General features: G+C 46.0%; 1 protein-coding gene across 1 annotated transcript in view; it reads right to left on the bottom strand.

Annotated features, from left to right (window-relative positions):
- Nucleotides 1-22,904, bottom strand: part of POLQ (DNA polymerase theta) — a 117,974-nt gene that overhangs the window by 40,130 nt on the left and 54,940 nt on the right. Inside the window, 3 exon segments of the mRNA XM_073617496.1 lie at nucleotides 164-2,793; nucleotides 19,792-20,035; nucleotides 21,279-21,403. Coding sequence (XP_073473597.1) covers nucleotides 164-2,793; nucleotides 19,792-20,035; nucleotides 21,279-21,403 — 2,999 coding nt within the window.

The raw sequence follows: 22,904 nt of genomic DNA, 5'->3' as shown, positions 1-22,904 counted from the left end.
AGCAAGTATAAATGAGCCTGTGGAGATAAGTGACTGAGTATTTATCAAGTATAACCAAAATGCCAGGAAATAAAAGTGGAAACGTGGTGAAACCAATTATGCTTGGCCTCTGTATGGATTATTTTAAAGTGGAAAATGGAAAAAAAAAACCAAAAACATTCACCTGGCTTAAACCTGCCTCCGATACAGCTCCGGGAAGATGCTGGTTGTGTCCTCTTCTCACAGGCCACAGCCAGAGAAAAGGTCTTCTGGTTCCGCCACTCCTTCAGAAAAACTTGAAAGAGATTCTGGTCACTGGCCACATCAATGATGCTAAATTCCTCTGAGCTGGATGGCGGGAGGGGAACAGAGTCCTGGGATAAATGCAGAGAGAAACCTTCATCCAAAACCGGTTCATCCTCAGCAATGTCCATGCATTCCTCAACTTCACTCCGTGACCCCAAGAATGTCTCCTCTTCTGCATCCAGAGAAGGGAATATCATGCTTTGACCAAGCTCATCTCTAGTTCTAGATTTTACACAAGACATCCCTATCATCATTCCTGATGTGGACGCACTGGGCGGCGTTGGAGGAATAAGGTCATTTCGGCTTTCCGGCCTGGAGTCGAGTTTTTCTGCACTTTCTGATGCCACATTAGGGGTGGAGTTATCAGCAGCAAGTAAACAAGGGTCAACAGATGGGGTGTGAGGGGGGTCTATGGCTTCTAGACCTATTTTTGGTTCCTCCCATTTAGGGTAGATCTCTTTTACACAAGGATCAACAACGATCTGTTGTAGTTGAGTCATGTGTAGATTGTGGGACTTGTGATTGCTTGAAGGACTTGAGCACTGATCCAGAAGCTCTTGCATCCCTTGCGTCAAGTTAAACGAGAGCTCAGACCACTCCTGATTTCTTATGGCAACCGTCCTCTCTCGTTTTTTAAAACTCTTTTCCAGACTCTCGCATGGTAACGGATCTGGGCAATGGGGAATTTTATTTTTACTTTGACTCTCCAAAACTACAGGTAGTTCGGCATGATCCAGAACCTCCACCATCTGGAATGAGTCAAGCTGAGAGAATGAAATCGAAGCTTCTTCACATCTTATGGGTTCGTCCTGCTCTTCTATCAAGTCATCGATGGGTAGACTAAGCTTAACAATAGTCTGCAGCGTTTCCTTATCACTTCCACTTGCTGGGTTCAGGGTGGGTTCCTCTAACTTAGGGACGATGCCCAGATCTTCATTAAAGCTGTCAAATAGAAAACTGTCGCTCATGTTCAGGCTGGTTTCTGCAACTTGATTACATGGAAAACCATCCTCTTCTGGGGCAACACAGTTCTGTATTTCTGCAAGGTTTTGTGGTGAACGTCTCTCTTCTCTAGGTTGGGTATGCAAAGTCTGAAAAAGGCTCTGGAGCTGTGTGTCGGTGAGAGAAACATCATTCCCTCTCAACCATGAGTATTTCTCATAAGTCTTTAATTGTGCTTGCCTTTCTGGCCCTTCAGAGATCAATTTAGGCTCATCTGAGTGATTGGAAACATTCTGAACAGCATTCACGGTCACCTGACTTAAATGGGTTATTTGTTCTTCTCTTGGATCTCCAACGTCAACATGTGTTTCCTCTCTAACAAGCTCAAAAGCTGCCAGGCTTTGTGTGTCGGAGTTCTGGTTTGACAGCTCAGCTGCCAGCTTTGAATCTCCGTCTCGCTGTTCCCTCTCCGATTCAGATGCCACCTGCTGCTGCATTATCTTCTCGGTCTGAGTGTCCAGCTGAAAGCTGTCCTCAAAGGTCCTCGATGCTGCACAGAAATCCGGAGAGCGGACGTCTCCGGGGAAACACGGGGCGGGTTTTGTTTCTGCAACCGCAGGAGCTGGCTCGGTTTGTCTACAAGGGGCATTCATCTCATTTTGTTTGTGGTGAAATGATCCAAAAACAGATTGATGTTCCTGGAGCGTGTCTGTAGGCTGAATGGGAGCTGGGGGTGATGTGTTAGCAATTCTCGCTATTTCTATGTCAGGGCGTTCTCCTTGTAGATCTTTTATTTCAGAAAACTGCAATGTCTTCTTTTTCTCTCCAGCAGTCTCTTTCATTACTGTGTCACATTGTAGAACATTGGAGTTGGGGTTAATACTAACTGAAGATTCTCCTGACTGATCCCCTCTTGATATATTGGCCACTTCATCCTTAATTTTCTTGAAATTATCAGCAACTGGTGAAGCCATTGATGTTGTGTTTCTTGTCTTGGGTTTTGTTTTACTGGAAACATTTGACAAATGTTCTGGAATATTATCGGTTATTGGGGGTTCAGTGGACAACTCATTGTCCTGGCTCACAAGACTCTCAATCTTGGTGGGTATGGTTGCCTTCTCCTTGGTCTTACTAGGGACAGAGTTTTGTACACGTCCAGGCCCTGAAGTGTTTGACGATGTGGTTGCCTCCCGTCTCTCGGGAAGCACGGACTTCTCAGGATCTGCAGTGCGTTTACCCTCTCCCACAGGTGGAGAGGGATTTTTCTGTGACGTTTCCCTGGTCGATTTCGAGGCCTTTTCTGACCCGTCTTCTCGTCTGGAAGAAGAATGGCTGTCTTTGTCCAGAGATGATCCAGAAGAGGTGAACGAGGTATCGCCGCTTCCGTTGGGATCCCACTGTATCCCCATCCCTGCCAGGTCTTCTCTCAGCAGTTTTCGGGCCTCCGCCACAATCAGCTCAGCCGCTTCCCTCTCAGTCAACCCCTTCTTCCCGGATATCCAGATACAACGAGCTGCCCGGCGCTCCTGAGCCGCATCTTCGTCTTCATCCACCGCTCTGCGGACACTGCACAGACAAAGAGAGATTGTATCATAGCTTTACACTGCGTCAAAGACTCATACAAGTCAACCTTAAAATCAAAAAGGCAATTACTGGGCACGTTCCCAGGGTCAGGAGGCCAAATTCAGCTGGTGAAAAGCTTAAAGTGGTTTTAAAGGCACAAGGTTTTTGTATCTGAATGTGTTCATTGCATTAAGATATAAAACCTTCTGTGTTCAGCAAACCTCCCCCCCACCTAATACTTACCTGAGCCACATCCCGATCCAGCGATGTTGCACGAGAGACTCTGCTGTCCGGGACTCTACGTCCCGATCGGCTGAGACACAACAGCAGGCACCCTTGGCTCCTGCTGCTGTCAAAGTCAGAGAGCCAATGAGGAGAGAAAGGGGGCGGGGCTGAGCCTCGGCTCCGCGTCTGAATGCACACACAGAGCAGCAGCTCGGGTGCCTGCTTAGCAAGCTGCTTTCTGTGGGGGGCACTCGGCAAGAGGGAGGAGCCAGGAGCGCCGACGAGGGACCCGAGAAGAGGAGGATCGGGGCCGCTCTGTGCAAAACCAACTGCACAAAGCTGCTAAATATGACATGTTTTTTTTTTTACAAAAAAAACACGAAACTTTAATATCACTTTAACCACTTCAATACCAGGCACTTAGACACCTTCCTGCCCAGGCCAATTTTCAGCTTTCAGCGCTGTCGCAATTTGAATGACAATTGCGCGGTCATGTAATACTGTACCCAAACAAATTTTTTATCATTTTGTTCCCACAAATAGAGCTTTCTTTTGGTGGTATTTGATCACCTCTGCGGTTTTTATTTTTTGCGTAACAAATAAAAAAAGACCGAAAATTAAAAAAAAAAAAACAAGTTTTTGTTTGTTTCCGTTAAAAATTTTTGTAAATAAGTACGTTTTCTTCTTCAATGACGGGCACCAATATGGCTGCACTGACGGGCACTGATACGGCGGCACTGATGGGCACCGATGAGGTGGCACCGATGAGGTGGCACTGACGAGCACTGATGATGGGCACTGATAGGTGGCACTGGTATGCGGCACTCATAGGCGGCATTGATGGGCCTATGAGTGCCCATCAGTGCCCAACAATCAGCGTAGACCCCCCCTGCCAGGAGAGCCGCCGATCGGCTCTCCTCTACTCGCGTCTGTCAGACGCGAGTGAGGAATAGCCGATCAATGGCTCTTCCTATTGACATCGTGATCAGCCGTGATTGGACACGGCTGATCACGTGGTAAAGAGCCTCCGCCGGAGGCTCTTTACCAAGATCGGTGTAGCGGTGTGTCAGACTGACACACCGATCCACCGATCCCCGTGAAGCGCGCCCCCGCGGGCGCGCGGCGGCATGTTATCCTGCTGGACGTCATATGACGCCCAGTCAGGATAACTGAACCACCGCCCGGCCGTCATCTGCTATGGGCCGGGCGGGAAGTGGTTAACCACTTCTGCTCCGGAAGATTTGGCTGCTCAATGACCAGGCCATTTTTGGCGATACGGCACTGAGCGCATTAACTGACAATTGCGCGGTCGTGCGACGTTGTACCCAAACAAAATTTACATTCTGCTATAAAACATTTCCAAAAAAAAAAACAAAAAATGTAAAAAAACAAAAAAAAACAAACACACATTACATTTATTCATCAGTTTAGGCCGATATGTACTCAGCTACATATTTTTGGTAAAAAAAAATAATAATCACAATAAGCATATATCGATTGGTTTTATTATTTATTTATTTTTTTTTACTAGTAATGGCGGCGATCAGTAATTTTTAGCAGACTGAACGGACATCTGCCATTTTTGGGAACCAGTGACATTACAGTAATCAGTGCTAAAAATATGCACTGTTATTGTACGAATGACACTGGCAGGGAAGGGGTTAACATCAGGGGCAATCAAAGGGTTAAATGCGTTCCCTGCAGGTGTTTTCTAACTGTATGGGGGGGGACGGTGTGACTGGGGAAACACACAAACCTGTCTTCCTGGTTAGCAGAAAGACAGGATCTGTGTGATCTCCCCTATCAGAATGGAGATTTGCCTTGTTTACACAGGCAGATCCCCATTCTGTCACTGCGGGGAACGATTGTGGGTGGCCGGTGGACATATAGTCCCCTGGACCCGCTGATTTGCTCCCCGGTCGGCCCCTGAGAGCATGTGCAACCATAAAAGCGAGTTTCCAAGCCGACGTGCAGCTACCGCGATTCGCGGGATCGTGCCAACCTTGCCGCAGTATAATGACGGCAGCTGGTCGGCAAGTAGTTAACGTAATGCAGCGCCGTATCGCAAAATATGGCCTGGTCAGGAAGGGGGTAAAACCTTTCCGGAGCTGAAGTGGTTAATAAGTGATCACGTTCCTTCTGTTCTCAGCTGCATAAGAGCTGGCGGGAGGAGAAACAGCAGCACTCTGATCTTCCCAGTGAATGGCTGTGCAGAGGGTGTGTTAGGACGAGTCTGATCATTGGAGGAGAGCAGGCTGAGTTTTTTTTTTTAAAAGGAAAGCAGAGTGACTGGCAGGGACATCAGGAATTTCAAAGGAAGCAATACAAAGAACAGGAGACTCTCTCATACAATTACATGGTACAGCAGCCACATATCAGGAATATGAAATGTTGGGGTAACAAACGCTTTAAGCTATACATCTTGGCCACCAACCTGAAAGTGAAGGAGACATGGTACATTGATGAGGTCATTACTCTGCTCTCTCCTTCTGCAAGCATGTTCATGCTGTTCACTCACAGCACTGTGCAAGGCAGTAGAGCTCTGAGGGCTCCTCCGCTCCCAGTTTGAGTTCTGCAGTGCGGGAGATTATAGGGGGCTGATACCAGTACAGATTCAGATTCTTATATTATTCCTATTTAATAAAACCTCTGAATGATTTTGGCATTTTTTATGTTAGGTGTTGTTCTTTTCCTTTAGGTGGAGTGGAAATACAAGCAAATAAAGTGCCCCAGGCAGGGGCGGACTGACAACTCATGGGGCCCCTGGGCAATAGGAAATTATGGGGCCCCCGGGAAATGGGAGAAGATTATGGGGCCCCCCAGGCAATAGGAGATTATGGGGCCACACAGTATACACACACACACACACACATATACAGTATACACACACAGACACACAATATACACACACAGTATACATACACAGAATACACATACACACACCGAAAAGGAACTAGAGAGGCAGCTATAATCTTGGGATTTAAAAAAAAAAAGAAAAAAAGATTTTTACATACTGTCCCTGGTTTTATTGAGGCTGGCAACCCTGATGGGGGCCCCTTAGTGGCATGGGGCCCTCGGGCAGTGCCCGAATGGTCAGTCCGCCCCTGGCCCCAGAACAACATCATCTTGTGACGAAACGCGTCGGTTGGAGCCAAGTGCTGACGTCACCACGAAGTCCCGGGAAGGACGGGCTGATTGTACAAGCCGGTCGGCTTTTTATTATACGAGTGGGTGTCCTAGGATTTTGATGCAAGTGCTGGCTTAGAAATATATAATAAGCCTATAAAAGGATTTTCTGCCATGGCGAGCTTTTATCATTCCTACATGTGGAGCTTATAACATTGATTATTTACAAAGAGGTGGCTTCCCGTCAGTTTCCGGAGGGATCGAGGCCCTGGCTGGGTTATAAGCCACAGGCGAGGTTCACCTTCCATAATAGGAGGTCAATGTGTTCCAGTAAGCAGGCACTTTATATGGTGGGGGATTGCACTCAGGCTCCCGATAATTTCAGTGATGGGAGGTGTACTCAATAGTGGATGGATTCGATTTCTTCACGGATCTCTTTTTATGCAATATATTTTTTAATTTATACTTTTTACAAGTTCTATTTTTCCATTTATTTCACAAGCGCAGCTTTATGGGTTAAGAAATAAAGTAGCAGACTAACACCCTGGAAAGCCAAAACTTGACCGCAGATTTCTTCACCAATTGTTTAATTAGACTGCCATGGCATTGTGCTTGTTCACTTTCTTTGTAGTAAATCTGGGAACACGCTCAGCTTTTATAATGCAGACAACAGTTGCTGGCTCTATGGGAACCAATCAGTGTTAGGATCTGGCTCACTAAAACGCTCTATCGCTATGGCACATTTAAAGTAAAAGCAACCCCCCCCCCCCCCCCAATCACTATACCGTCATATACGCTTTACCGTCTTCATCTCGCATTAAAAAACGGTTTTCAATATTTTCAGATCTGCAGCTTTCCTTAACCGCTTCCATACCGGGGCCTTTTCTGGGACGTTTTGTTTACAAGTTTAAATTAGTATTTTTTGCTTGAAAATTATTAAGAACCCCTAATCACTATATATGTTTTTGTTTTTTTTTTAGCAGAGACTCTAGGGAACAAAATGGCGGTCGTTGCAACTTTTTACGTCACGCGGTATCTGCGCAGCAATTATTCAAATGCGTTTTTTGGAGGGGGGGGGGAACTTTAATGAATTAAAAAAAAAAAAAAAAAAAACACAGTAAAGTTAGCCCAATTTTTTTTATATATGATGAAAGATGACGTTACGCCGAGTAGATACCCAACATGTCATGCTTTCAAATTTTGCACACTGGTGGAATGGCACCAAACTGCCCTGAAGAAGGATTGAAATAGAATGTATTCCGAAACGCGTCGGACCTGAAAAGAGTTCCATCATACAATGTGTTATCTTTTAACAGAAACAGATAAGAAATTGTTCAAAATTATGTTTACCATATAATGTGTCTTCGTGGTTTGTAATGTTTATAATGTTTTTTAATATATGAGAATTTTTGAATAAATAAAAATACTTTTTTATTCTTCACATTAGTTTGTACTCCTCCACTTTATAAAAAACTGTATGCAAGTGCCAGAAAAATCCACTTAGGGGAACCCCATTTTCTTTGAATGGCACCAAACTTCGGTACTTAAAAATCTCCATAGGCGACACTTTGGAACTCTAAACTGGTAACCTGTAAAAAGTTGGAGGAGGTCTTGGGCTAGAATTGTTGGAATAAAAAATAAACCCAATTTTTTTTTTTATTGTTGTTGATTTTGTATGCAGGAAGGGAGTAGGAGCGCAATGATGCCCCCCAGAGGACCCACGGAGTGAAGTTCCACTTTAAAGGGGAGTTCCACCCAAAAATGGAACTTCCGCTTTAAGTGTTGGTGACCCCCTGACATGCCACATTTGGGGGGGAGAGCGGGCACCCTGTTTTTTAGAGGCACCCAGCTCCCACTTCCTCCTCTGGCGCTGCGGAGCCGGAAGGAAGATCACCTCTCTCCCCTCCCTCCCTGCAATCTTTTGGGTCACATCACAGGTCCCAGAAGATTGCCCGGCCATTCACAATGCGCAGTGAGGCTCACGCAGCCGGTGCCCGCAGTTAGAATGCCAGCGCCGCTGAGAGGAGGGGGGGGGGGGAGGAGCAGAGCTTCCTGCACCCGCATCGCTGCACCCTGGTACAGGCGAGTGTCTGATTATTAAAAGTCAGGAGTGACACTTTTTGTAGTGGCTGACTTTTAAATGGATGGATCTGTGCTTTAAGGAAGTGTCGGAACGTTTGTTGCTCCAGCTTGACCCCCACAGCTCTCCATTCCCGGCTTTAGGTGTCACTTTTTCTCCAGCCAGCGATGAAGACATTCTTGAGTCATCTGCAGACCCGGTCTATGAAAGTGATGGGTGAAAAGCAGAATGTTGACCCTGAATATTGATCGATTGGACTGACTGGCTCCTGAATTCTGCACACATTCAACCCCAAGAACTAGACTGTACTCTGTCTGGGCACACGTCTTCCCTCTGAAAGTGACATGAGAAGGGAGCAGCGGATGAGGACCAGAGACTCCGAATGTTCACAGAGGGACACCAGAGAGAGACTGGCGAAGATACAATCCGGTCTGCGGGGACAAGACATGACAATTCATCCCTTCATTAAACTTTCCAGCAAATAATAGGAACTGAGATCCCACTAATAACAAGGATTTAGGGATAATCCAGAAGAGATACGGCTGCATTTAGATGAATTAGCCAATTCCCCGTGTTAATCACACTGCATGAGAAAAGGGACAAGCTGTGAATCGTAATAAAGTGGACCCAATTAAAGTGATTCATAATTAGGGTCAGAAAACATCTCCACATTAACTGGCAATTTATAAGCATTAGACGCCCAGCATACTAGAGAATGATAGAATGTCAGCGACCAGCCCCAAACTCCAGGACCTTCACCCCTCAGATCACCCCAATTCCTGCACCTTCACCCCTCAGATCACCCCAATTCCTGCACCTTCACCCCTCAGATCACCCCAATTCCTGCACCTTCACCCCTCAGATCACTCCAATTCCTGCACCTTCACCCCTCAGATCACTCCAATTCCTGCACCTTCACCCCTCAGATCACCCCAATTCCTGCACCTTCACCCCTCAGATCACCCCCAATTCCTGCACCTTCACCCCTCAGATCACCCCAATTCCTGCACCTTCACCCCTCAGATCACCCCAATTCCTGCACCTTCACCCCTCAGATCACCCCAATTCCTGCACCTTCACCCCTCAGATCACCCCCAATTCCTGCACCTTCACCCCTCAGATCACTCCAATTCCTGCACCTTCACCCCTCAGATCACCCCAATTCCTGCACCTTCACCCCTCAGATCATCCTCAGTTCCTGCACCTTCACCCCATCAGATCACCCCAATTCCTGCACCTTCACCCCTCAGATCACCCCAATTCCTGCACCTTCACCCCTCAGATCACCCCAATTCCTGCACCTTCACCCCTCAGATCACTCCAATTCCTGCACCTTCACCCCTCAGATCACCCCAATTCCTGCACCTTCACCCCTCAGATCACCCCAATTCCTGCACCTTCACCCCTCAGATCACTCCAATTCCTGCACCTTCACCCCTCAGATCACTCCAATTCCTGCACCTTCACCCCTCAGATCACCCCAATTCCTGCACCTTCACCCCTCAGATCACCCCAATTCCTGCACCTTCACCCCTCAGATCACCCCAATTCCTGCACCTTCACCCCTCAGATCACCCCAATTCCTGCACCTTCACCCCTCAGATCACCCCAATTCCTGCACCTTCACCCCTCAGATCACCCCAATTCCTGCACCTTCACCCCTCAGATCACCCCAATTCCTGCACCTTCACCCCTCAGATCACCCCAATTCCTGCACCTTCACCCCTCAGAAACCCCCCAATTCCTGCACCTTCACCCCTCAGATCACTACAATTCCTGCACCTTCACCCCTCAGATCACCCCAATTCCTGCACCTTCACCCCTCAGATCACCCCAAGTCCTGCACCTTCACCCCTCATATCATGCCAATTCCTGCACCTTCACCCCTCAGATCACCCCAATTCCTGCACCTTCACACCTGAGATCACCACAATTCCTGCACCTTCACCCCTCAGATCACCCATATTCCTGCACCCTCGCCCCTCGGATCACCCCAATTCCTGCACCTTCACCCCTCGGATCACCCCAATTCCTGCACCTTCACACCTGAGATCACCACAATTCCTGCACCTTCACCCCTCAGATCACCCATATTCCTGCACCCTCGCCCCTCGGATCACCCCAATTCCTGCACCCTCGCCCCTCGGATCACCCCAATTCCTGCACCCTCGCCCCTCGGATCACCCCAATTCCTGCACCTTCACCCCTCGGATCACCCCAATTCCTGCACCTTCACCCCTCGGATCATCCCAATTCCTGCACCTTCACCCCTCAGATCACCCCAATTCCTGCACCTTCACCCCTCAGATCACCCCAATTCCTGCACCTTCACCCCTCAGATCGCTCCAATTCTTCCAACTTCACCCATCAGATCACCCCAATTTTAATACCATAAGAACTGTAGGAGTTTTACATTTATAGCTGCAGCAACTGGCTGTCCCACTAGAGGGAATAGGAGGGTCAGCAGACGAGCTTCTTCCAGCAATGACTTCCACAGCTACAGACAGGCCTAGGCTGGTAATGGGGAGGAAGGTCACCCTTTGAATGTCAGTAACATTCAGCATGCCTCTCTGAAATGTCATGGAGGTGGATGGGCCACGAGCACAGAGCGGCAGGCTTAGTGACCTATCAATTACAGCCCAATTCAGCGGTGATGTCAGCCTGTCACATGGGCTTCCCATAGAGACCCCAAACTAAAAAACTCTTTTGTCATACAAATCCTATCAGCATTTATTCTACCTAGATTTTACCTTCCCTGGTTCCTCCCCCCCCCCCCCCCCACATCAACATGCCAATGATATTTCTAAAGTGGTTGTACACTGCAGACATGAAATCTGAACAAAGCATATCCCTCTATAGTGTGTCTCACTCCAGAGCACTGAGTGTCATTTCTGTCTGCTGCCACCTTCCTCTGCTATTAGCACGAGTCACTTCTGACACCAAGAGAGAAATGGTGACAGGGGAGGAGCTCCAGCTGATTGACAGTCTCAGCTCTGTACCTGTGAGCTGTGTGGAGGAGGGGGGTGTCTCTCTTCCCTCCAATCAGCTCTCAGAGCGCTCTCTTCACTGAGCTCTACAGAGTGTAAGAGAAGGCTGCAGATAAAACAGGTACAACTTATGTAGGATGATTTTTTTCCATCTGTTTATCACCTGAGGTCAGTCACTTCACTGGGTATATGTGAGGCTTTGAATAAAACCTGTGTTTTTATTACGTAGATTGTTTTACATACTGATATTTTTACATCACTGGGTTCTCTAGCCGCTTGCCGACCGCCGCATGTACATTTACGTCAGCAGAATGACACGGCTGGGCAAATGGGCGTACCTGTCTGTCCCTTTGAATTTCCCGCCGTACCGGAGCGCTCAATCCCCCCCCCGTCGCGTGCTCCGTGATCGCGCCTGCGGACTCGATGTCCGCCGGTCCCCCAGCGATCGTGTCACGGCTAGGTAAAACAGGGAGATGCCTATGTAAACAAAGCATTTCCCTGTTCTGCCTAGTGACAGGACAGGGATCTACTGCTCTCTGTCATCAGGATCAGTGATCGCTGTCATGTCGTAGGTAGCCCATCCCCCCCACAGTTAGAATCACTCCCTAGGACACACTTAAACCCTTCACCGGCCCCTAGTGGTCAACCCCTCCTCTGCCAGTGTCATTTACACAGTAATCAGTGCATTTTTATAGCACCGATCACTGTATAAATGACACTGGTCCCAAAATAGTGTAAAAAATGTCCGATGTGTCCGCCGTAACGTCGCAGTCATGATAAAAATCGCAGATCGCCACCATTACTAGTAAAAAATAATAAAAATGCCATAAAACTATCCCCTATTTTGTAGACGCTATAAATTTTGCGCAAACCAATCAATATACACTTACAGCAATTTCTTTTTTACCAAAAATATGTAGAAGAATACATATCGGCCTAAACTGAGGAAAAAAAAAAAAAGTTTTTTTATATCTTTTTGGGGGATTTTTATTATAGCAAAAAGTAAAAAATAACGTGTTTTTTTTTTCAAAATTGTCACTCTTTTTTTGTTTATAGCGCAAAAAAAAGAAAAGCTCTATTTGTGGGGAAAAAAGGACGCCAATTTTGTTTGGGTACAACGCCACAAGACCGCGCAATTGTCAGTTAAAGCGACGCAGTGCCGAATCGCAAAAAAATGGCCTGGTCGTTCTGCAGCCAAATCCTCCGGGGCTGAAGTGGGCAGATCATGGCTTGGTGGGAGGGGCCTGCCTCAGCGCTTCTCTCAAAAGCCTTCAAGTCCTAATGCAAGCAGTGGGCTGGCTCTTGGGAGGCGTTATGCAAATTTAAAATGCCTTGATGGTGTCAATCTGGAGGAGTGGGGGCGTTCCATGGCAGGACCTTAGGTAATTGCCCACATGTGGGGCTAATCCTCCATTATTAAAAAAGATCTGAAAATCCAATGAATGATAGGGACAGGCAGGCTGGGGAGGAAAGGACTACCAGACTTGCTGCGGGGCTTCTAATGTACATTGTGAGAAGCTCACAGTGTGCAGTGAATTCAGTGTAAGCCGGGAGAGGATCCTGTACAACAGTGCAAGACTGAAAGGGCAAGGGGGAGGGGTGTCAATTTGTTCTGTTCTGCATGGGTAGTGCTCACTTTTTTTTCCTCACCTGCCTCCTGGGCCGGGGCCTTCTGGCTGGGATTGGAGGAAATTTTTTATTCCTGGCCTGGAGGGGCCTTGGTCATTATTTCACACAATGATCACTTTTCACTCTCCTCTCCACTTCCTTCTACCCCCACTTTCTTTTATTTAATGCCCTTTGTTAGTCACTTTTTGTATTTTTATGTTTTTATGCAGTTTTTTGCACATGTGACTGGTAGGGTGTAGGTCCTCGGGCCTGCCCTGAAAGTCTTGGTAGGAGGGGGAGGTGGACATGGTCTTCTGGCTTGGTTCGCCCTCTCTCATGGGGTCTCCCTTTGGGGGGGGGCACCAAGTACTTGGGTGTGTCTGTTTCGGCAGACCCTCCAGAGAAAAGGGGTCCGTCTGTTTTTTCGGACAGATGGACCATGTGTAAAGTACCCCAGTCCCCGTCTGGAGCCTAACGCCCCCCCTCAGGAGGATCAGGGCAAGGCCCTCTGATTTTAGAGGGGTTGTGTACACCCGTTGCACGTTTTTGTGTTTCACTCTTCAGGTGTGCGCACATTTTTTTGGCACCAGGTGAAGTTTTTGATTGTCTCACATGCCATGGGCTTTCCAAAAAAAAAAAAAAAATTGGGTAGTGCTCAGGTTCATTTTAGGCCACTTACCCTTATTTTTACCTTAAAATTCAACTAAGAAACACAACTCTAATCAGAAATATCCGGCCATTTCCTCCTTTCTTATACGGGATCAATAAGTTCCCTCATTAGAAATGTATCTCCATTAAAGTGGTAAGATGTGAGGCCAGGCTTGTGCCGCATACTGAACGGCGAAGAGGCGACAGAAGTCAGCGGAGAACGTTGGGGGAGGAGAGCGAATATGAAATCAATGAATCAATGGGTCCAGATTTACAAAAAGGTGTGAACTGTTGGCGTGTAGACGAAATAATCAAAAATTACACTTTCCCTTCCCCCAACAACTAGGGTTATGGAGACACATCACTTAACCGCTTCCGGAATGCAGCACGCCGATATATACGTCCTTACTTTGAAGAGGAATATCGCTGTTATGGCAGCAGCTAGCTGCCATAACCCCGGTATCCTCTTTTACGGCCGGCAGTCCGGGCTTCTGCTAGTAGTGGTCTCTGTGGCGGATTCGCGGCAAGATCACTTTTATCGGTGGCAAGAGAGGGCCCCCCCGCCGTGCTCGGATGCCCTCCGTCGCTTACTGGAGCCATCGGCAGCGGAGAAGGCGATCGGATACTCTCACGTCAGTGGCAGTGAGTGAGGGGAAGATGGCCCCCACCCGTCTCCATACCACTGCAGGGCGGAAGAGACGTCAAAACATCACTTCCACCCATAAATCCTAAAGGGCCTTTCTTTTTTTTTTTTATTACAAAATTTTTTATTAGTTTTTTATTTTTTTATTGTATTTTAGTGTAAATATGAGATCTGAGGTCTTTTTGACGCCAGATCTCATATTTAAGAGGACCTGTCATGCTTTTTTCTATTACAAGGGATGTTTACATTTGTTGTAATAGGAATAAAAGTGACACATTTTTTTTTTTTTTTTAAACAGTGTAAAAATAAAAAATAAAAGGTAAAATAAATAAGAAAATAAAAAATGTTTTAAACGCGCTCTGTCCCGCCGAGCTCGTGTGAGCAGCGCCCGCATATGAAAACGATGTTCAAACCACACGTGTGAGGTATCGCCGCGATCAGTAGAGCGAGAGCAATAATTCTAGCCCTAGACTTCCTCTGTAACTCAAAACATGCAACCTGTAGAATTTTTTTAAACGTCGCCTATGGAGATTTTTAAGGGTAAAAGTTTGTCGCCATTCCACGAGCGGGCACAATTTTGAAGCGTGACATGTTGGGTATCAATTTACTCGGCGTAACAAAAAAAATTTACTGTTGTCCTATTTTTTTAACTCAAAAAAGTGTATTTTTTCCAAAAAAAAAAAAAGTGCGCTTGTAAGGCCGCTGCGCAAATATGGTGTGACAGAAAGTATTGCAACGACCGCCATTTTATTCTCTAGGGTGTTAGAAAAAAAAAATTTATAATGTTTGGGGGTTCTAAGTCATTTTCTAGCAAAAAAACTGTTAACTTGTAAACAACAAATCTCAGAAAGAGGCTTGGTCCTTAAGTGTTTAAAGCTGAACTTTACCCATAACAGTTTGATAATTAATGTTATTTAACAAAATAAGATGCATTGCACATTAAAGTGATTGTGAAGTCTCTCTTTTTTTTTCTTTTTTTTTATAACAAACATGTTATACTTACCTGCTCTGTTGTAGTGGACTTGCCCAGAGCAGCCCGGATCCTCCTCTTCTCGGGTCCCTTTTTTGCTGCTCCTGGCCCCTCCCTCCTATCGCATGCCCCCCCCACCCCCATAGTGAGCAGCGTGCTATGGGGGCACCCGAGCCAAGCTGCAGCTCCATGTGTTCATTCGGACACGGAGCTGCTGTTAGGCCCCGCCCCTCCCTCTCCTGACTGGCTAACCTACTTGGATTGACGGCTGCGGGAGCCAATGGTGATGCTGCTGTGTCTCAGCCAGTTAGGAGGGAGAGTCCCGGATGGCCAAGGGACTCGTGGACATCGCTGAATAGAGAGGGGGCTCAGGTAAGCGTTAGGGGGGCTGCTACACACAGGAGGCTTTTTATCTTCTTGCATAGAATGCATCAAGATAAAAAAAAACCTTCTGCCTTTACAACTCATTTAATAATTATGCTACCAAAATTATTGTGTGCTGTAAATTGCCTCCGGCATAGTTCCGATTTCTTCTTACTGGAGGCTGCCATTTTGTTGAAGCTCAGAGAAGTCACTTCCTTATTGTAAAACTCTCTCCCCATCTCCTTAGTCTCAGAAACCTTTGTATATGTCACATTTTGCAATTTAATCACTTCCTGCTGTAAAACGTCATATCCAAAAACAGAGTTTGATCTCCTGCGCTGTGTAGTTTGCCTCTATAGAGCTGTGGACTCTTTGCTTTGACGCTTAGTAATGGATAATGTACTTCCATCCACAGACTGGGGAATCCCAAACTAATACACAAAAAGAAACAGAAGGCGCATGGACCTAGCGCATTATCCTCAAACAACGATATTTATTTAAATACGAAGGTAGGTTTCACACGCACAAAGACTTGCTAAAAGCATTAGGCATGTGCACTGACAAAAAAAATTTTGTTTTATTCGTTTTTTTTGCTTTTTGTAAATCCGTATTTTCAAATTTTCGATTTTTCAAATTTTCAAATTTGCAATTAATTTTCGATTTTTAAACTTTTTAATTTTTCAAATTTTCGATTTTTCAAATTTTTGATTTTTCAAATTTTCTAATTTCCAATTTTTAAAATTTTCAATTTTTCACATTTTCGATTTTTCACATTTTCAATTTTTCACATTTTCGATTTTTCACATTTTCAATTACGGATTTCCGAATTCTCGGAATTCGAAAATTTCAACATTCAAAAATCCGAAAAAATTCAAAAATCTGAAAAGAAAAAGAAAATCAGTAAAATTCTAAATAATTACTAACTAATAATAACCAACTATTAAATTATAGGTATTGGAATTTCCTTTCAAATTTGGCTGTTTGTGAACGTAACGAATACAAATTTATCTGAAGCTACAAATTATCCGAAATAACAAATGCCGCATCTAAACAAATGGAATTGAACCAATTAGTAATAAATAATAATAATAAAAAGGTTTTATTATTATTATTATTGTTATTTATTATCCCCTTCCCGCTGACCGAACGCACATATGCGTACTCGGCTTTCCGGGGTTATACCGGGATGATGCCCGCAGCTGCAGGCATCATCCCGGTACCGTTGTTTTCAGCGGGCGATCGGCTACCCGAGTATAACAACCGATGCGGCTAAAAGCCGCTCGGCTGTTATACCGGAGGAGCGGGAGGGGACATCCCCCCCCTCCCGCCGCCTCCCGCCGCTGTTACCGGGCCTCCCGTGCGATCGGGAGGCCCGGTGTCCATTCGGGAATCTCCAGCGGCTGGGGGCGGGCTGGAACGAAGCTGTGAGCGGCTTCGTTCCAGCCTTCTAATTGTAAACGCGGAAGCGACGTCATGACGTCACTTCCCGTTTACTCGGCTGCCAATGGCGCCGACTTTAAAAAAGTACACTGTATTCAGAATCGCCGTTTTCGGTGATCTGAATACTTTGAAGTGTAAAGGAAGGATGGGGGGTCTTTTAGACCCCCCATCCCTCCATAAAGAGTACCTGTCACCACATATTACTGTCACAAGGGATGTTTACATTGCTTGTGACAGCAATAAAAGTAAAAAAAAAAAAAAAATTTTTAAACACAATTTATAAAAGTACAAAAATAAATAAAATAAAGAAATAAATAAAAAAATTTTTTAAAGCGCCCCCGTCCCCGCGAGCTCGCGCAGCGAAGAAAACGCATACGGAAGTCGTGCCCGCATATGTAAACGGTGTTCAAACCACACATGTGAGGTATCGCCGCGATCGTCAGAGCGAGAGCAATAATTCTAGCCCTAGACCTCCTCTGTAACTCTAACCTGGTAACCGTAAAAAAATTTTAAAGCGTCGTCTATGGAAATTCATAGGTACCGTAGTTCGTCGCCATTCCACGAGTGCGTGCAATTATAAAGGGTGACATGTTTGGTATCTATTTACTCGGCGTAACATCATCTTTCACATTATACAAAAAAATTGGGGTAACTTTACTGTTTGGATTTTTTAAAATTCATGAAAGTGTCACTTTTCCAAAAATTTGCGTTTAAAACACCGCTGCACAAATACCGTGTGATAAAAAATATTGCAACAATCGCCATTTTATTCTCTAGACTCTCTTCTAAAAAAATATATATAATGTTTGGGGGTTCTAAGTAATTTTCTAGCAAAAAATACGGATTTTAACTTGTAAACACCAAATTTCAAAAATAGGCTTAGTCATGAAAGGGTTATTATTAGATCGTTACGCTCCTTTCGTTTAGATACGACATTTGTTATTTCGGATAATTCGTAACTTCGGATAAACTCACTCTTTACGCTCACGAACAGCCAAATTTGAGAGGAAACTCCAATACCTATAATTTAATATTTATTATTAGTTTGTTATTATTTCAGATTTTCGAATTTTCAGACTTTCATTCTTTTGAATTTTCAGATTTTCATTCTTATTTTTGGATTTTCAAATTTCCAAATATTTGAACTTTTGAATCTTTGAATTTGCGAAATTCCGAATCCCAAAATTTAGAATATTCGGAAATTCGAAAATTCAAAAATTAGGAAATTTGAAATTCGGAAATTTGAAAATTCAGAAATTCTAAATTTTGGAAATTGAAAAATTCGGGAATTTCGGAATTAACGAATTTGTCAAAATTTGTTAAAAAACTAAATTCGGAACTAAACAAAGTGCACATGTCTAAAAAGCATGTCTATTTGGTCCTCCACATGAGTCCGTAAAAACACTGTCCACATCGCATGGCACTATCCCTGTATAGGGATAGGCCAACGCGTTTCTAGAAAGCCCTCTTCTTTAGAGCCTCTGAGGAAGATGAATTTCTCGAAACGCGTTAACCTATGCCTCCACAGGGATAGTCCCATGCGACGTGTACAGTTTTTACGGACTCAAGTGGAGGACCAAATAGACATGCTTTTATCAAGTCTTTGTGTGTATGATACCTACCTTCGTATTTAAATAAATATGGTTGTTTGAGGATAATGCGCTAGGTCCATGCGCCGTTTGTTTCTTTTCATGTATGACGTCATATGACGTCCTCGGGTTAAATTGCTTATAAATCGGGATGATCGGGCATTATACCAGTATGAAAATTTTCAGCCGGCGATTCCCTCTTTACCAAAAGTGATTGGAGTGGCTATTCAGGGAATCGCCGGCTCCCCCCCCTCCCTCTGCTGTCCAATCACGGAGCCCGGAAGTGATGCAGCCGGCGGTGATGGCTGCACTACACAGAGAGAGAGAGGAACGGACGTTGTTCCTCCTTTTCTTTGACCCCGGAAGCGATGAGGATTTCGACACATCTGGTTTCGGCTCTTTGATTAAGGCTGATGGCCAGGAAAGCAGCTGATCAGACCGATCTGTATCCGATCGGCTGCAATGGAGGCCAGAGGAAAGACATGGGGTCCAACAGACCCCAGATCTCTCCATAAAGAGAACCCATCATGACTGAAATCTTTCAAAAGGAATGTTGTTCATATAATAGTAGGTGTGAAGAGGATGATTCTGGGAGTCCAATCCAGTATAAGGACGCCAATAAGGGAGCACAGGCAGTATTCGTATACTATGCCTAGGCCCTATCGCGTCAGCACGGGGGTCTATGTCCCATCTGATTAGAAGTGGGACCCTACTGTAGGTGGTTTACATATAACGTGTGTAATGAGAGATTTTTGCTCATCAAAGATTGTAACGTGCAACCACTACAGGAAGTGCCCTCTACATTGTTACTCCTGCCACCTCGAGAGCCCCGTGGACCAGGAGTGGCGTCACACAGCGGGGTCACCATCTGGTGAGTGATAGGGCACTGCATGGTAATCTCCTCTAAGACAGTCTTGGTTTTTCTGAACAATTTTCTGGGATAATGGGAAAGAGATGGGGAAGGAGGATACACTGAAACGTTTAAGTGTCTAATTTTGAGGTATGGGGAGGGGTGGGGGGGCCCCATGATGTTTGGTAGCTTAAACAGGGCCCTATGATTTCTAATGACAGCCCTGCCTGCATAACAAGACAGAAGACAGAGGTCTATGATAAGAATAGGTGTGAAGAGGAGGATTCTGGGAGTCCAGTCCTGTGTAGCCAGACAGAAGACAGAGGTCTATGATAAGAATAGACGGCATGAAGAAGGGGATTCTGGGAGCTCAGTGTTGGATAATGAGTCACACAAGGAAGGAATAATGGATGGTGTGAGGGGACACCGGGGGGGGGGGATGTCTGTCTGTTTAGCAGACGGGGTCACTCACCTTTTAAAGGGCACTGCGTTCTTCAATGCTGCCTCCACGTCAGTAACGTTCCCTCTGGCCAACTCACTGATGGTAATGAAACCGGCATTATAGAGAGCTCGGGCCCGCTGAGCATTCAATAGGTCCAACCGGACCAGATCGCAGAGCTCACGCTGTACGCCAAATGTCAGGCGGCTCTGAAACTGAGACAGCAGGAGCTCCATGTTGTGCCAACCCAGGCGACTGCAGAACACCGTCACTATACCTATGACACAGAGAACACGGATCACTACACCGGCATCACACAGCGTACATCAATACACCGACTACACACAGCGTACATCACCACACCGGCATCACACAGCGTACATCAATACACAGTGTACATCACCACACCGGCATCACACAGCGTACATTACTACACCGGCATCACACAGCGTACATTACTACACCGGCATCACACAGCGTACATTACTACACCGGCATCACACAACGTACATCAATACACAGCATACATCACCACACAGCGTACATCACTACACAGGCACCACACAGCGTACATTACCACACCGGCATCACACAGCGTACAATATTAAACCGGCACCACACAGCGTACATCACCACACAGCGTACATCACCACACCGGCATCACACAGCGTACATCACTACACCGGCATCACACAGCGTACATCACTACACCGGCATCACACAGCGTACATTACCACACCGACTACACACAGCGTACATCACTACACCGACTACACACAGCGTACATCACCACACCGGCACCACACAGCGTACATCACCACACCGGCATCACACAGCGTACATCACTACACCGGCATCACACAGCGTACATCACTACACCGGCATCACACAGCGTACATTACCACACCGACTACACACAGCGTACATCACTACACCGACTACACACAGCGTACATCACCACACCGGCACCACACAGCGTACATCACCACACCGGCATCACACAGCGTACATCACTACACCGGCATCACACAGCGTACATCACTACACCGGCATCACACAGCGTACATCACTACACCGGCATCACACAGCGTACATTACCACACTGGCACCACACAGCGTACATCACCACACCGGCATCACACAGCGTATAACACCACACCGACTACACACAGCGTACATCACCACACCGGCATCACACAGCGTACATCACTACACCGGCATCACACAGCGTACATTACCACACCGACTACACACAGCGTACATCACCACACCGGCACCACACAGCGTACATCACCACACCGGCATCACATGGCGTACATCACTACACCGGCACCACACAGCGTACATTGCAATATCCACAACCGACAATGTAATTTACTATACCTGCAGCACACATCTCCTTTATTTCAGTTCCGACATTCACACACATTTTAGGACTTGGTGAACAGAACTTGCACTACCGGTCAGTCTCCACCAGATGGTGCCAGCATACCATTGCAGATCTAGCCGCAGCCTCTTACCCGCATATGTGGCTGCAGACTGTTGCAGGGACTGAAGCTGCCCTCGGCTGCAGCCGTACTTCTTTGTCAGCTCTGACAGTGAGACCTCACTGATTAATTCCAGGAGGACCAGACTTGTGTAGAACCTGAGAGGTTAGGAGAAGGTACAAGAGAGGACAACCTAAAGTAATGGTGATAATACAGATGACTTATCATACAGTGATGGGTTTTTACATACAGTATATTCACAAAAGAATTGTAAATAAATATTTTAATCCAAGGAAATAATCTAAATTTTCCCTGTGGGATCGGAAAGGATTTTAGTTTTTTTTTTTTTGCCAGGGAGCATTTATCACAGTTCACATATATCGATCGTTCCAAGCTAGACCAACGTAACCATTCAAAAATATCCATAGCTGAAATTCAGCTGTTTTTGTGCCATTGGCTATTCTTAGTAAATACCTTTGATTTTCAACTACTCACTAATTTAAGAGATCTAATAGTGTTGCCACTCTCACTACTCATATTTTGGTTTTCCCATTGGGGGGGGCAGTGCTGTGCTCTGCTATGAAAGAACACATCGCCGGCATCCCTTTAGATGTGCATGGTCCCCTCTGCTGGCCACTGGATGTTGCAGACAATAGCTGTGGAATCTGCAGCACCTAGTGGCTTTTAAGGAGAAGCATGCATGTCTAAATGGATGCCAGGGATGTGATTTTTCATACAATGCTCAGGCTAGCCGATGCCCACTCCCCCCCCCCCCCCCCCAGGCTCTCCCATCCCACCAGGACACACGTCTGCCAGCCGGTTGGAAAATCCAAACAAAGGCGGGATTGGCTTTGATTGGCTCTCCGCTATGGTAACCTGGAAGTGATGACCCGACATCACTTCCGGTTTACCCGGATGTCAACAGCGTCATTTTTAAAATATCAAAAGCATTAGAAAACACCGATCTTGGTGTGATCGAATGCTTTTCAGGGCAGAGGAGGGATTTGGAGAGATCTCTCCATAAAAAAAGAGTACCTGTCACATGTCTATTGCTGTCACAAAGAATGTTTATTTCTCCCCAGTACAGTGATTGAGCTGTCACAGAAAGCTCCTGGTCTCTCTTTATGATCAGGAGCTGGTGGGAGGGGCCCCCAATCCAGTGGCCACTGTGTGATCATATTATTAGGAAGTCCATGACCCCTTCTGGCGGCAAGACCCACTTAAAGAGCTGCTGGGAGGGGACGGGAAGGGGATAATGTTTATAAACAGTAAGTAGCACTAAGGGGTTTACATGCATTGTAATGACATTGTCAGGACTGGGCTCAGCCCTTCCTTCTCAGAGCTGGCCGCTCATCTGTTGGCTAATTGCCAGCTCCTATCTCTCCACAGTTAATCAGCTGTTGATTATATCCTGCTAGTCAGTCCTGCCTACTTAAGCCGTCCAGCCCAGAGGATCTCTTCCTTCGCCTTGGTCAACATCACAGAGACTATCTCCTGCGTTCCTGTTAAAGACTTGCTTGGCTGACATCCCTTCTGGCTCCAGATCCTGCTTGCTGTTCCACTACATTGAGGATCTCTTCCTTCGCCTTGGTCAACATCACAGAGACTATCTCCTGCGTTCCTGTTAAAGACTTGCTTGGCTGACATCCCTTCTGGCTC

Source organism: Aquarana catesbeiana, linkage group LG02 (genome assembly GCF_042186555.1).
Source record: "Aquarana catesbeiana isolate 2022-GZ linkage group LG02, ASM4218655v1, whole genome shotgun sequence".
In the NCBI taxonomy this organism is placed as follows: domain Eukaryota; kingdom Metazoa; phylum Chordata; class Amphibia; order Anura; family Ranidae; genus Aquarana; species Aquarana catesbeiana.
Note: the sequence above shows the minus strand (reverse complement) of the source record. Positions and strands in the feature narration are given on the sequence as shown.